Source organism: Bufo gargarizans, chromosome 4 (assembly GCF_014858855.1).
Source record: "Bufo gargarizans isolate SCDJY-AF-19 chromosome 4, ASM1485885v1, whole genome shotgun sequence".
Classification (NCBI taxonomy): Eukaryota; Metazoa; Chordata; class Amphibia; order Anura; family Bufonidae; genus Bufo; species Bufo gargarizans.
The window spans coordinates 70,272,862-70,289,054 of record NC_058083.1 but is presented as its reverse complement, the minus strand read 5'-3'; the positions used below and the strand labels follow the sequence as shown (position 1 = coordinate 70,289,054).

The 16,193-nt window shown below is 45.7% G+C and overlaps 1 protein-coding gene across 4 annotated transcripts in view; it reads left to right on the top strand.

Annotated features, from left to right (window-relative positions):
* The window catches only part of ASAP2 (ArfGAP with SH3 domain, ankyrin repeat and PH domain 2), a 192,767-nt gene that overhangs the window by 140,527 nt on the left and 36,047 nt on the right, over positions 1-16,193 (top strand). For 2 of the 4 annotated variants that reach the window (XM_044292526.1, XM_044292523.1), the window contains exons 9-13: positions 5,745-5,831; positions 7,119-7,127; positions 14,801-14,904; positions 14,991-15,060; positions 15,149-15,236. In XM_044292526.1, coding sequence (XP_044148461.1) covers positions 5,745-5,831; positions 7,119-7,127; positions 14,801-14,904; positions 14,991-15,060; positions 15,149-15,236 — 358 coding nt within the window. The remainder of the gene's footprint in view (positions 1-5,744; positions 5,832-7,118; positions 7,128-14,800; positions 14,905-14,990; positions 15,061-15,148; positions 15,237-16,193) is intronic. The other 2 variants (XM_044292527.1, XM_044292525.1) reach the window with 1 other exon arrangement.

Genomic DNA, 16,193 nt, shown 5'->3' with positions numbered 1-16,193 from the left:
CAATTGGTTGTGTTAATTTTTTCTTTTTGTTCTACAGCCTGCTGTGCTTCCTATGCACAGCAGGCTGCTCTCAGTGAGTTTACAGAGAATCCATCATTCTGTAACTCCTCCTGTGCACACGGGAGCACGCACTGTTTCCCCCCCCCCCCCCCCCTTTTCAGGATGGCAGAGCTGCAGCGGGGCAGAATGTTAGCTGTAACATACAGCTGACACTCTGCTTGAAATAACTGTTTAACCCCTTCCATGCCGCAGTCCTTAGGGACCGCTGTATGGAGGGGCTAAGCATCGGGCTGCTGCTCTGCTGTGACAGCGGCCCGATGCTTGAATGATAAACTGAGGGAGTGAGCTCCCTCCCTCTCCCATTGGGCCGCTGCGCTATGGCAGCGTCCCGATGGTTACCATGGCAACCAGACGCCTTCACAGGCATCCAGGCTTGCCGTAGTATATCTAAGCCTGATCAGGCTCCTGCTAAAGGCAGGAGCCTGATCAGGCTTAGTGTGAGTTCAATAGACTGTAGTACACTATACAGTGTACTGCAGTGTATTTTAAGCCATGAGACCCACTGGATCTTCAAGAAACAAGTGGGTCTGGGTCCAAAAAATGTAAAAATAAATAAATAAATAAATAAGTAAGAAAAACCTTCTTCCTATATCCACACATAATTGGTTAAAAAATAAAAAACACTAAACATGTTTGGTATCTCCGCGTCCGTAAGGACCTATTCTATAAAAGGATCGTGTTACTTTTACTGCAAGGTGAATACCATTTAAAAAAAAATAAAAAACTATGATGGAGTTGCAATTTTGCCCACCGCACTTCCCAAAAAATGGTATAAAAGTGATCAAATAAGTCATATGTACCCAAAATTAGTACCAATCAAACTGTGACCTCATCCCACAAAAAAACGAGCCCCTACATAAGCCATTTATCCAAAAAAATAAAATAAAATATGGCTTTCAGAAAATGGAGACACAAAAACATGATATTTTTTTTTTCCTCAAACATGCTTTTATTGTATAAAATACATTTAAAAAAAATGCACATATTGGGTATCGTCATGTCCGTAACGACCTTCTCTATAAAAATAGCATGTGATCCAACCCATCTGGTAAACACCATAAAAAAAGTCCAAAAATCATTTTTTTTAAATCAACTTACATCACAAAAAGTATAATACCAAGCGATCAAAAAGTCATGTGTGTCCCGTAATGGTACCAATCAAACCAACATCTCCTCCTGCAAAAAATAAAAAAATTATGGCTTTCAGAAAATGGAAACTCATGATTTAAAAAAAATAAATAAAATGTATTGTGTTCAGCTATCTTTTGGTTACCTTGCCTCATAAAAAGAGTCATATATGTTGTGGGGATTCGCTCTGGTAGACAGGACAAGCGGACACAGTACAGAGGCAAAGATCAGTTTGTAATTCAAAAAACGTCAGTGTTTTATTCACACTTATGGCAACAAAACAGTACGGCAGTCCATTTGCAGTTTTGGTGTTCGGTCACACCTAGACAGTTCATACAGCAACACAGTCACCTGTTATCCTAGGGCTGTCGGGTCATAATGTATAATGCAAGGTTATGTAACTTTCTAGTGTGGACAGCTCTGTTGTCTGTCAGTGAATGGAAAACTGTACAGTCATAATCTCATTGCTGACGGTTTGTCATTATTTATCCTGCATAAACATAACCTAAGATATATTGGCCTGGAGACCATGTCTTCATAGTGGATTGCCTACTCCATGTACAGTTGTCATCAACTTCGAGAGAGGTTTATAGAGGTCTGTACTGGTTTTTACTTCTTTCACGTAAAATAGGAGTGTTTCTGTTTATTGACAGCGTTGATCTTGAAAATGTGAAAGAGGTGACAAGATGTATGAGAAGTGTGCATACATTTTCAACATATAGTCCTATGTGTTAATTGTGTAAGTGGAACTGGTGAAAGTACATAATGCAGCATATTTAAGTGGCAGATCCTCTTTACTGCAGGAACTTGATTTCATCCTTAGGTCATCATTTAAAAATACATTCCCTTTAAGCGGGGGAGGCTTCAATATTCATGAATAATAGGCACGTCTGTACCTTAAGGACAACAAGTATTTTAGACTATGGTCTCAGATGACATTCAGTTCTAGCATAAAGTGATCCCCCCCCCCCTCAATTTCACCAAATCGTCTTATTTAACATGATCTGGCAACCTGATGAAGCGCTCGGGTACATGATGTCCTTCCCATCACGAGAATACTTTGTCAGCATGGCTTCATACTTCATGTGATGTGTGCTCCATCGCTGTGGTACAGGCGCATGTTTATAGAAATAACAGGATCATCCCCTAGCAGATGTGAAAGCCACCAAACTTGCTGATGCCACCACTTTAGCTTCATTCCTTTTCGGTTCTTGGGTTTCAGCAGGTTGGGTGTTAATTATACATTCGTGCAAGGTCAGGGTTATGAGATCACAAAGCAGAGGTTTTTACTAAAATATCCTGACTTGTTCTAGATAGCTTTCTGCAGATACTTTCCCCGTTTCTTTAGGAAATTGTAGTTCACATTCCTATAAACGTTGCTGCGTTCATTTGTGTAATTCTCAAAAGATCTGCAGCACTCTTCCAAGTGGTTTTTATTCACCCGTAGACACCTAGCTGGGATCACAAGTCAGGATCTGACACTGCTTGCACCAACAAATCCCGCAAGATAATTATGACCTGAGATTTACCTACAGGGTTGGGTAGTGCTTCTCTTTCTTGAACTTTTCTTGCATCCAGTTGTGAGCATCTGTTGCCAGTGTCGGTCTGGGGTTCCTTGGGCCCACCAGAGGAGGTTATTCTTGGGGCCCAACTGCTTATTATCATCAATAATGTCTAATAGGTTTTGAATTAAATAAATAGACCCTAGTGGGGCCCACTTTGGGGCCCACTGGAGGATCCTCTAGTGGTCCAGTCCAACCCTCTTGCCCACCTTTGTCTTAGGCCCTGTTCACATCTGTGTTGGAAGCTCCTCTAGGATCCTTTGTTGTTGCATGCAACTTTTTTGTCATTTCTAAAGCCAGCATTTCACCGGAAAGATATCGACTCTCCATAGGATCCTATTATAGTCTATGAGATCTGGCGGTACGTGGCACTGTCTGGTCATGCCGGGTTCGGAAACTTCAGCAGGCTGTTGTTTGCTGGAACAGCCTGTCTTATACAGTATTCCACAGATGTGAATGTACCCTCATTTGATGGTAGAAGTAGTGCTGCTTACAGTACAGTTTTTTAGGCTGTGAGAGTTCTTGGCTTCCTTTCTCAATTTACACCATCTTAGTGCAATTTTCAAGTAGATCATTAATGACTGCACAGTTTTGCAGTAAAAAAAAAAAGACTGTTTTCCCTGCAAAATTATTCATCCATCAATATTCCATTTCAAAACAGCGCCATCCATATGTGGGCATGGTTTTCGGTAGATGCTTCAGTTGACCATGTCTTTACAGTACTATTCAGTGCAGGTGTATTGTAGATATTCAACTGGATGGCCTTTAAAAGTAACTACTGCATTTACAAGCCAAAAATATGTGAAGAGTGGCCGTCCTTTCCATTCTCCATTCATTGGTAGGTCGTATAAAGTGGATGACTTCAGTGGACTCTAATCTAATTAGATGTTTGAATATTGTATATCCAGTTTTAGGGTACGATCACACGACCGTATTATTTTTTTCTGCGTCCGATCCGCATTTTGCGGAATAGAAGCGGACCCATTCATTCCTATGGGTGAATAAAACGTGCGGACAACATTCAGTATGTTGTCCGCATCTGTGTGTCCGCATTTCTATTCCGCAAAAATATGAAACATGTCCCACTATTATCTGTACAGATCGGTCTGCAGCACCATTCAAGTCACTGGATCCGCAAATTGCGGATGACATACGGAATGGTTTCCGTATGTCTTCCGTTTTTTGCAGATCAGTTTCCGTATTTTTGAAGGCCTTAATAATTCCTTTTTTTTCTCTCTCTCTCTCTCTCTCTTTTTTTTTTTTTTTTTTTTCCCTTTCGTTTTTTGCGGACCGTAAAAAACGGAAGACATACGGAAGTCATTTGTCCGCAGAATGCGGACACACGGTTCCGTTATTTGCGGAATGCAAATTGGAAAGGATTACACACGGTCGTGTGAATGTACCCTTAATTACACCTTTGGGAATGAATATTATTTTAAAGCTTGTAACATAACGTGAATTCAACAGATTTGAGAATTAATAAGCTTACACAGGCTTAGGCTACTTTCACACTAGCGTTCGGGTGTCCGCTTGTGAGTTCCGTTTGAAGGGGCTAACAAGCGGCCCCGAACGCATCCGTCCAGCCCCTAATGCATTCTGAGTGGACGCGGATCCGCTCAGAATGCATCAGTCTGGCACCGTTTGGCCTGCTTGCAGCGTTCGGGTGTCCGCCTGGCCGTGCGGAGGCAAGCGGATCTGTCCAGACTTACAATGTAAGTCAATGGGGACGGATCCGTTTGAAGATGACACAATATGGCTCAATCTTCAAACGGATCCGTCCCCCATTGACTTTCATTGTAAAGTCTGGACGGATCCGTTCAGGCTACTTTCACACTTAGAATTTTTTTTTACAATATAACGCAGACGGATCCACCGTCTGCATTATATAAGCGGATCCGTCTCAGACAGATACACTCTGAACGGAAGTGTGAAAGTAGCCTTAGTGAATAAATATATTTACGAAGTGCTTAAATATAAGGTAAGGGTCCATTCACACGTCCGCAAAAGGGTCCGCACCCTTTCCGCAATTTTGCGGAACGGGTGCGGACCCATTAATTCTCTATGGGCCCGGACGTGAAGCAGAGAGCACACTATGTGCTCTCCGCTTCCGCATTTGCGGAGCGCGGCCCCGAACATCCGGGTCTCGGCCCCGATCCTCCGGTCCGCAGCTCCGCAAAAGATAGAACATGTCCTATTCTTGTCCGCAGCTGCGGACAAGAATAGGCATTTCTATAGCGGGTGCCGACCGGGTGTGTTGCGGATCCGCAACACACCACGGACGTGTGAATGGACCCTAAAAAAGAGAAATCACATACGGAATGCATGCAGATTTTTTAAACAAAGTGATTTCGAAATTTGCTAATTACGCCGTTCTCTATTAAATTAAATTGTGTGAAAGTACAGTGACTCTTTTAGTATTTCATATAGTAACGCGTGTGGATAATTGGGCTTTATGCAGAGTAGATGTAGGATAACCCAAGCTGTGCTTTTACAGATGGCTCCTCAGTTCTGTTTTCGTCAGTATGGATTATGATCTACATCTCTATCCTGTCTCAGTTATTTCCTAACAAATCATTCCATGTAGACAGTAAGAAGAGATTATTTTACCCGCCGCACATGGGGACCGGACCGGTGCTTTGGGTCATTGGGATTTACTTGGATCGGTCATCACGGAGGCAGTCTTTGATCCCTAAATCTTACGTAGTAAATAGGATCTTGTTCTTCAAAGAGCTGCGGCTAGACTGGATTAACGATTCCTAACAATGTCTGTTTATCTGTGGTTTTCTGCTCGTCTTAACCTTGGATAATTTGTTCCATGCAGCTGCTAATGGAAGAGATTTGACGGCGGCGACTATTTTCGGACATAAATATGGAGTCACTAAGTCCATTCCTCCTCTTGCCCTTTGGGGTTTTTCCTTTTTGTTTGAGAATAGTAGTTAACTGAAGTGTCCTCATAAATTTGTACTTGATGCGTTTTGTAATATTTCCTTTTAGATGAAACAAGTCCAGGATGAAGAAAGAAAACAACTGAGCCAACTGCGAGACATTCTAAAAACTGCGCTGCAAGTGGAACAGAAGGAGGTGAGCTTGTGAGGCCAGAAGTCTTATTCTACAGAAAGGTCTGGGATACTTCTCGCTTAGGACATTTTATCCCACCATAGTAAAAGATGGCATCACTTACTCGTCGTGGGGGACCAGCTGCTCAGACCCTTACTTTTCCTCAGAATGAAAGTCCCATAGGGCTGGTTCGAGGGATTGTCCACTTTCTGCATAAATTCAACTTCACCATACACCAGGAGTTGGCATAAGAAACCTCTACAATACTTCTGGGTTTAGCGTGCATGGAGAAGCCCCCCTAGTGCCCATGGGTACTGATGTAAACAAGTTGTGAGGTCCATAGCTTCCCAAGGTGGCTGCTGTCCACTCCTGTATCTGCACCTGCTCTGAACGCATTCATTGCCTGCACAGTAGCTATGGACGCCACTGTTTTTTACATTGGTAACCAAGGGCACCCTTTTCGTGGCCTATTCATGCGAGCTGTGGTAAGCCATGAAGCTAAGCAGTAGTATCAAATGCTATTGCATGTCAGTGTATGGCATTTCCAAAATGTGGTGAAATGTCCCTTTTAAAGGGGTTGTTCCATCTGGGACATTTATGCCATATTGCTACCACCTCGGGGACCCACTCCTAACTTCAGAACGGAGCTTCTGAAGTGAAGGAGAGCATGCCACACAAGCGTGGCGTGCCCTTCATGTATTGCTATGGCAGTTCCGAAAATATCTGAGCAAGCGCACTCGGCTGTTTTGGCAAGTCCCACAGCAGTGAATGGAGAGCGCACTGCGCAAGTGCAGCCACCTCTTCATTCACCACCATGGGACTGACAGAAATAGTTAACCCTTTTCTTAGCTATTTTCGCGCTCCCATAGCATGTGCAGCTGCTCTTTGTTCACTTCAGGGGCTCCGTTTTGGAGTGGGTCCCAGAGGCGGGTCCTGCACCTTTCTGACATTGGTGGGTACCAGATGGGCCACTGTGCAGGAATATATGACACTGTCCCATGCATTTACAGGGTCATGGGTTTGAATCCAACCAAGGACAACCTCTACATGGAGTTTGGATGTTCTCCCCGTGTTTATGTGGGTTTCCTCCGGGTTCTCCGGTTTCCTCCCACACTCCAAAGACATACTGATAGGGACCTTAGATTGTGAGCCCCATTGGGGACAGCTTGATGCTAATATCTGTAAAGCGCTGCAAATATGTCGGCCCTAAATAAGTGCGTAAAGTATAAGTAGTAAGTCTGTACCTGCACTGTTACTCATGAATGTGTTTTCTCTTTTTCCCACCAATGCTTTAACCTCTTGTGACCGAAGTCTAGAAGAGTAAGTGTGTTATTATCATTGATTTCTTGCAGTGCATGTGCCATCACTGAGTGCATTTATCTGCGTGTCTTGATCCGTGCCCGTTATCAAGAGGCTTATCGGGCCTAGTGGGTTCTGTACCCGGGAGGAGGAATAATGGCCTTTAACAAGAGTGATGGTGTTTAATGTACCTCCGTCCTGTAGAAATCTGCCTACCCCTTTTCTCTCATCTGCTCTACTGCAAGAAACTGGCTGTATAGTCTTCTGTGCCTCGGTATTACTGTGGTATTATTTGTCATTAAAGGGTTCTTGGGGACATTAACCTTGGTGGCTTTACAATTAGGTTTAGAATAGATTTTGAACAGTGGAGGTTTGACCTCCAGGACCCTTTCCGATCATTCTGTATTGTAGTTGGTCCTAAGACAGAATATGGTCCTGTATGGATGCACATTATGGCGGCACACAGAATACGGTTGAATACTAATAATAAGGACCTGTTCACTATCTGGATCGATAGACATACACACGCACTAAAACTTCTTTGACACTAAAAAGATGGCATAGGCATAATATATAGTGGATTTGAAAATGTCATAGGAATTCTGGGATGAATATAAAGAGGTGGTCTTTACAAAAAGGAGGTGGTCTTCTTGGGAGTTTCACAGTAGGCTAGCAGACGCAGTACAGAGGCAATCACAAAGTTCGGTGTTTATTCACACATAAGGAAAAACAAAAATGACATTTTGCAGTCCCCAGCAGGCTTTAGGGGCCTTTTTTCCAGCATGTGGCTCTCAGCCCTTTAGCACGGCACAACTTCACAGATCCCAAAACACAGAGATTCCCCAGCTTCTATGTCAGATGGAGGATAAACCATACCCAGCTGAGATTGCTGTCTGTTTGTTTTTTTATATAGGCCAAAAAGACCCGGCCTGGAGCGTGGGGAGCAGCCACCCACCCACCCAGCACTTTGGCTACTCCCAGTAAGAGCCGGCCCAGATCTGCTTTACAGCCATACTAACAACAAACAGTGTCAGTCAGCACTAGCTGCCGCTGACACTTAAAACTACCGGCTCTTACCTCACCGAGGCCAGGAACCTCGGTGACACATACCTTTCATCAATGACGGCCCCTTGCGCCTTCCTACAAAATATATATATCATATAAATTATAACATACTGGGCAGCAGTAGGCCTCATTTGTTGTCCGTAGCAACCAACCAGATCTCAGCTTTCATCTGCTTTAGGCTACTTTCACATCATCATTTTTGCTGGCTCAGTCAGGGATCAGCATACACACTTCCGTTTTGATAACACAACCGTCTGCATCCGTTATGAACAGATCCGGTCGTATTATCTATAAAATGGCCGAGACTGATCCGGCACTAAAGCTTTTGTGTCTGAGAAAACGGATCTGGCACCATTGACTTACATTGTGTGCCATGCCGGATCCGTGTTGCTCCACATCCCATGCAGGGCAGAAAAATGCTGCTTGCAGTGTTTTTCTGTCTGGCATAAGAACGCAACCAAACTGAATGGAATGCATTCTAGTGCACTCCGTTAATTTCAGTTTTGTCCCCATTGACAATGAATGGGGACAAAACTGAAGCGTTTTCCTCCGGTATAGAGATCCTATGACGGATCTCAATACCAGAAAGGAAAACGCTAGTGTGAAAGTAGCCTTGGAATAATGAAAGCTGCACTGTACCGGTTGCAGTGGGAATCCAGGCCAGTTTTTCTGTTTTCACTGTTGTATCTGTGGAGGCTTCTGAGATGAAGAAGCTATTTGTGAAAAAGGAAGCAGAAACCATATTCCTTCACTGCCATAGAAAAGGAGATTTCATATCAACTAAAGAGGTTCTTCAGCAACTGCAGGGGCTGCTGTAAGCTGCCAAGCTGTTATACAACTTTATATTATACTGTCTGCAGAACCCCATAATGTGCACTGTGTGCTGCAGAACCCCATAATGTGCACTGTGTGCTGCAGAACCCCATAATGTGCACTGTGTGCTGCAGGACCCCACGATGTGCACTGTGTGCTGCAGGACCCCACGATGTGCACTGTGTGCTGCAGGACCCCACAATGTGCACTGTGTGCTGCAGGACCCCACGATGTGCCCTGTGTGCTGCAGGACCCCACGATGTGCACTGTGTGCTGCAGGACCCCACGATGTGCACTGTGTGCTGCAGGACCCCACGATGTGCACTGTGTGCTGCAGGACCCCACGATGTGCACTGTGTGCTGCAGGACCCCCACGATGTGCACTGTGTGCTGCAGGACCCCACGATGTGCACTGTGTGCTGCAGGACCCCACGATGTGCACTGTGTGCTGCAGGACCCACGATGTGCACTGTGTGCTGCTAGGACCCCACGATGTGCACTGTGTGCTGCAGGACCCCACGATGTGCACTGTGTGCTGCAGGACCCCATAATGTGCACTGTGTGCTGCAGGACCCCATATGTGCACTGTGTGCTGCAGGACCCATAATGTGCACTGTGTGCTGCAGGACCCCATAATGTGCACTGTGTGCTGCAGGACCCCATAATGTGCACTGTGTGCTGCAGGACCCCATAATGTGCACTGTGTGCTGCAGGACCCCATAATGTGCACTGTGTGCTGCAGGACCCCATAATGTGCACTGCGTGCTGCAGGACCCCATAATGTGCACTGCGTGCTGCAGGACCCCATAATGTGCACTGCGTGCTGCAGGACCCCATAATGTGCACTGCGTGCTGCAGAACCGGTGCCCTGCTCACAAGCACTGGGACCACAGAGCTCTCACGATTGCTGCTTGTCTGAGATCAGTTATTTAGTCTGCTGACATAAATCATGGTTTAGTATAGGAAGCGGTTAGGCGGGGGTTAACCACATAAAATGTAAGGTCTCTCGGAAGCCGATTTCGGATTATATTACACTGAGGTTTTCAAACGCCAGCGAACATCTGTGAAGTAAAGCCCCAGGGAAAAGAGCGACTTCACACTGGAAATTCAGAGGAAGTGTAAAAGCTCATGGGAAGCAACAGGTCTCACCTGCATGAGCCGCCATCTCCTCCTGCTTCTTCTGAGCATCATACAGGTCACCATGAGGAGACGTGTACCAGACCGCTAATTTTCATACGAGAGAGCGCGCACAAAGTTCTGGGGTAGCTGGGCGACAACCAATATGGTGGCCCATTACCAGCTTACACAGCGTTCAGCACAGGGGCGTAACTATAATTCATAGGGCCCCCCAGCAAAATAAGATGGGGCCCCCACCACCTTGTGTAAGAAAATTAAAACTGCAGCATAGGAAAGGTATGTGTAATAGCGCCATATATCAGAAAACCCACATTGTAGCACAAAGACGCTATATGGTTATTCTTCTCAAAAAGGTACAATGTTCTAGAACCTGGTGGGGTCCCTCAACCTTTGGGCCCCATAGCAAGTACTATGGCTGCTATGGCCACAGTTACGCCCATGGTCTCCTTTTTCAGAGATCTCAACAGCAAAACATAGTGATGTGTCAGTTTTGTGCTTTAATGGCTTGGAAAAGTTGGGTGACAACTTAGCTGTAAATTAAGTCACTCCGACTTCAAAAATGCAAACCGCCATTCAACTGGAGAGCGGGTCACCCCTAGACTGAACTGAGGACAACCCTTGGTGGGTGTCCTCTCTAAAGGGTATATTAGAAGGGCAGATCTTCTGCTAACAAACGTTCGTATGAATGCTGGTTAGCGCTCATCTTGCAGTGTAAGGCTACTTTCACACTAGCGTTCGATCGGATCCGTCTGCATTAGAACTTAGAAAAATTTCTAAGTGTGAAAGTAGCCTGAGCGGATCCGTTCAGACTTTACATTGAAAGTCAATGGGGGACGGATCCGCTTGAAGATTGAGCCATATGGTGTCATCTTCAAGCGGATCCGTCCCCATTGACTTACATTGTAAGTCGGAACGGATCCGCTCGCCTCCGCACGGCCAGGCGGACACCCGAACGCTGCTTGCAGCGTTCAGGTGTCCGCTCACTGAGCGGAGCGGAGGCTGAGCGCTGGCAGGCGGATGCATTCTCAGTGGATCCGCCTCCACTGAGAATGCATTAGGGCCAGACGGCTGCGTTCAGGGCCGCTCGTGAGCCCCTTCAAATGGAGCTCACGAGCGGACACCTGAACGCAGGTGTGAAAGTAGCCTAAGACTGCCGCTAATTGCACAATGAATGGGCAATCCAGATCTTTCAGCATGAAGATCAGGATTTGTCAGCAGCGATCTACCGTGGGCAAACCACTGTACGGCATGGGGACGAGCGATGGCATATTGATTGCGCCTCCCCATGTTGCCGAGAAGATCGCTGCGCGTGATAGCAACGGTCTCCTCCGCAAGCGAGCAGGCGATTGCTGGGAGGGAATGCTTCCCTCCCGACTATTGACTGTGTGATCGGGGTGTCTAATACAGCCTTTAGAGTAGACACTATGGGACATGACACAAAGGATAGACGGTGCCTAATTTTGGTTCTTTTATGATTCGCATCATTGTTTTTCCACCCATTTTAGACTTATTTAGAGGGAAATGCCAGCATAAAAGAGACTTTCGTGGTCACAACAGAGTTTAGTCCTCTCATATGAAGTAGTAAAGGTGGCCATACACGTTCAGTAGCTGTTGGCCAACAGTAAGCTCTCAGCTGAACATGTATTTAAAGGGGTTTTCCAATTTATTTATTTTTTGATGACCTATCCTCTGGAAAGGTCATCAGTATCTGATCGGTGAGGGTTAGACACTCGGCATCTCGCCGATCAGCGGTACTTGCAGTAGCACCGCGGCCTTCTCCAGATTTGCCTAGGCCATGCAACGTCAGGTTTATCAGTCTGGGCTGAGCTACCAAGGACAGCCGCTATACAATTTACGCAAGAGAGAAGGCCTCAAACAGCTGATCGGCGGGGATCCCGGGTGCCTGACCCCCACAGATCAGATACTGATGACCTATCCAGGTAAAAAACACTTGGAAAACACCTTTAATGGGGATAGGGGAGAACACCGCTGTCAGACATCTCTGACATCAGCTTAACTCATGGGAGAACAAAAGAATTGGGCACAAATGTTGATTTTGCCTGATCCTTCACTGTCTGGGGAGATTTGGAAGCTCCTGCTCCCCGAAAACATTAAACTGTCTGCCGACCCCCACCGTTCTCAGGTTCAGCCGATGATACTCTAATTTGTACGGAGGCTTTAAGAGACTGGGGCAGATTTACGATTACCATTTGGGTTGGTAAATTTAGGGCATTTAAGCCGCTGACCTTGGACACTCCCCAATCCCGCTGCTCCCCAATGCTCACCTCTGGGCTGGGTTTACAAGCCCCCACCATTTGTGGGCCGAGACAACCGAAATTTGCCAGGATTGCAAGGAAAAATTGGGGGACAGTCCAAGCAAATTCAGGACATTTTGCCACTACACTAAAACACTAGATACTAGATAATAAATATGGCAGATTTTTCCAACAATGTGTCGTCTAAGTTTATGCCCCCTACTTTATGCCGCAAATGTGCACCAGAATTTTGGTGCAGTTTTTTTTTCTTTATTTGGGCGCTTCTTAAGCCTTACCCCATCTATGGCAGCCCACACCCAGTACTCGCAAGGACACGCTCCCTTGTTGAATGAGTTGGATAAAGGCTCTACCAGTGTCTGAAACAATAAATGTAGTGCAGGGCCTGAATTCCTGCACATTTTATTAGTAAATCCCCCATTGTGTTCAGTCTTTTCCAAACATTCCCGGTGGCGTCTGTTTCTGGGAAAGCTGGATAACGTCCAGTATTGAATCTTACCATTACAGCTCCCGGTTTTTCTAGTCTTACATGCATAGTGAAGTAATGGTACACACCCTGTCCTCATGTACGGACACATATCTGGAATTGCCCTTTAGCAACCACCTGTGAAAGCTGACGACTCTGCAGGAGCTGTGATGTGCTGGCCCTGAAGACAACCTGACCACTGCACCACATGTAAAGAACGTGGACACCACTACAATGCTAAATACCTCTCATCCAGGAGGAAGCTAGATTCTCTAGTGCCACCTATAGGTTAGTCAATGTCGGGGGTAGTCTCCTCTAGGTGGCACTAGAGGGACAGTTTTTAGATCCATTAAAGGGAGTCTGGTACCAGGAAATTCACTGAGAATAATAATGCCATGTAGGGCTAGCTCAGTTAGGCTACTTTCACACTAGCGTTTCTGGGTCCGCTTGTGAGATCCGTTTCAGGGATCTCACAAGCGGCACAAAACGGATCAGTTTAGCCCAAGTGCCTTCTGAATGGATAAGGATCAGTTTGGCTCCGTTCAGTCTCCATCCCGCTCTGGAGGCGGACACCAAAACGCTGCTTGCAGAGCCAAACGGATCCGTCCTGACTTACAATGTAAGTCAATGGGGACGGATCCGTTTTCACTGACACAATATGGTGCAATTGAAAACGGATCCGCCTCCCATTGACTTTCAGTGTATGAAATTTTTTTTTTCTTTTTTTTTTTTTTGTTCATGGTAATGCAAACGGATCGGTTCTGAATAGATACAAGCGTTTGCATTATCGGTGCGGATCCGTCTGTGCAGATACCACGCAGGTGTGAAAGTAGCCTTAAATGTAATGATATCTTTCACTTAGCAATAAGTTGCTTAATTCTGGAGAAAAAGTACTTTTAATCTATATGCAAATGAGCTATGAAGTGCACCAAGGGGCGGGCCTAAGCCACTCTGTGTACTCTTGCCCCTCCTGCTTCCTCTGCCAGCTCCTCCCTCTCTTTTTTGATTGACTTAGTCAGGTTTCTGTATAGGTGTTCTACCTGGTGCTGTCAATCAAGAAGTAGAGGGAGGGACTGGCAGAGGAAGCAGGAGGAGTAAGAGTGCTCAGAGTGGCTTGGGCCCGCCCGCAGTGCACTTGACTCTTCATTTGCATACGTATTAAAAGCACTCTTTCTCCAGAATGAAGTAAAGTATTCATTCATCCAAGTAAAATCATTGCACTCAACTGAGCTAGTCCTACAAGTCAGTGTGCCTGGTTAATCAGTGAATTTCCTGGTGACACACTCCCTTTGAAATAATTGTTTGTAAGTGGTATGAGAATTTAAAGGGGTTCTCTAGTCATTTCTTCTAAACCAAGATCTTTTACATAGTACCTACCCATCCCTCGCTCCTCCGATTCCACCTTCTCTGCTGCGCTCGCACAGGCCCTAGGCCCCGACCGGATGTGGCGCCCCTCGTCCCTCACTCTGGCGATGCTGCCATCTCTACTGTGCTTGCACAGGCCGCGGGCCATGTCTTTTCCTGTTTTATAGACAGAAGAGCCCGCCCGGCCTGTGCAAGCGCAGCAGACCATGTAAAAGATTTTTCTTCCACAGGTTATTACGAACTACGGATTACAAGACATGACTAGAGAACCCCTTTTAAGTAAAGGTTTAAAGGATAAATGTGGAGCACAAATCCGTCAGTTCTGTGGTTTGAAAGAGAAATGAGCTTCTTGCTGCAGCTCTGGTTTTTAGGGAAGTGTCCCAATCAGACCCCCCATCCCTACTGACGTCCATATTTCCCAATAGGTAGTGTGTTTTAATACAATTAGATGGTTCTCTTGGATTCTGTAGGTTTTCTGGCTGCACCTCAGTAACGAGGACAGAATAACTTGGATGGTTAGTGATTATGTAGCTAAGTATGAACTTGCGCTAATATTATCTGCTTACTTTCGGTAGGATTCCCAGTTCCGCCAGAGCACGGCATACAGCCTGCACCAGCCTCAAGGAAACAAGGAACATGGCACTGAGAGGAACGGCTACCTGTACAAGAAGAGCGACGGGTCAGTGGCGGTCTACGCATAACTGAGATTACCTATTATTTTATTCAGCCTTTGCATAAAATTGACACTTTTTTTGTTTTTTAAAGAATAAGGAAAGTTTGGCAGAAGAGGAAATGCTCCGTTAAGAACGGTTTTCTCACAATAGCCCATGGCACAGTAAGTGAAGGTTTCCCCTTCATAGTTGTTATATGTGGAACAGAAGACGTAATCTCCTTAATCTGCACGTTCACCTTTCCTTCGTTAGGCCAACATACCTCCTGCAAAACTGAACCTACTGACCTGTCAGGTCAAAACGAACACAGAGGAAAAGAAGTGTTTTGACCTCATCTCTCGTAAGTCTCTGACTCTTCAGGTTATCCTTTGAATGGCTTTAGGTGAGCAGGACATTGAACGAATAGGACATGGCCTTTAAGGACCATGCACACGGCTTGTTGCCATGTTGCACAGAACCGTACTATAGTGCCCTTAGCCTGCTATGGGTTCATTGCCCTTTTAAGCCTCATTTACTGGGCATGTTACAATGTGATATGGATCCATGGTGCCCTTAGCCTGATATGGGCCCATATGTCAATGCTCTGCGTCTGCCTCTGCGGCTTTATACAGAGGTTACCCAAAGGAATTATTTTAAACCGTAGTGTGTGCTTCTGTGATATGGAGTCCTTAATCTGCCGTGGGACGGAGCATCGCAGCCCCTTAAAGCAGCTGATTGACGATCGGACCACCACCGATCAGATACTGCTGATTTAATTTAAAGATAGGCCATCAATACTTAAAGGGGTTGTGCAAGAATGGGGAACCTGCAAAAGGAAGATGACTTACCTGCTTCCCGCTCCTTCTTCTCCTGGCCTTTGCTCCGGCAACATCAACATCCGATTTAACATTGCAGGCTCAGAGAAGAAGAAGCGGGTTGTCAACGCCGGGAAGAAGGTAAGTCATCTTCCCTTTGCAGGTCCCACAGAATAAGGAAGGGGAGGGGGTTTCCCCCCCCAAAAAAATACTATTTTTGCACAAGCCCTTTAAAGGGGTTGTCCAGCAGTCCCATAGAGTTGAATGAAGCACGTCTGTTGCTCTAGTCAAACTGGGGAGACAGTTCTCTGGTGATTGGCAGGGGTCCAGACGTAAGACCCCTGCTAATGCCGTGCATAGGGGATAAGATGTTGTCATGGGACAACCCATTTAAAGAAACCCCTTTTACTCTATAATAGACAAGGATGCGTAGCTTCAGGTGTCCGTTATTTTGTCTTAGGCTACTTTCACACTGGTGTTTCTGGGTCCGCTTGTGAGATCCG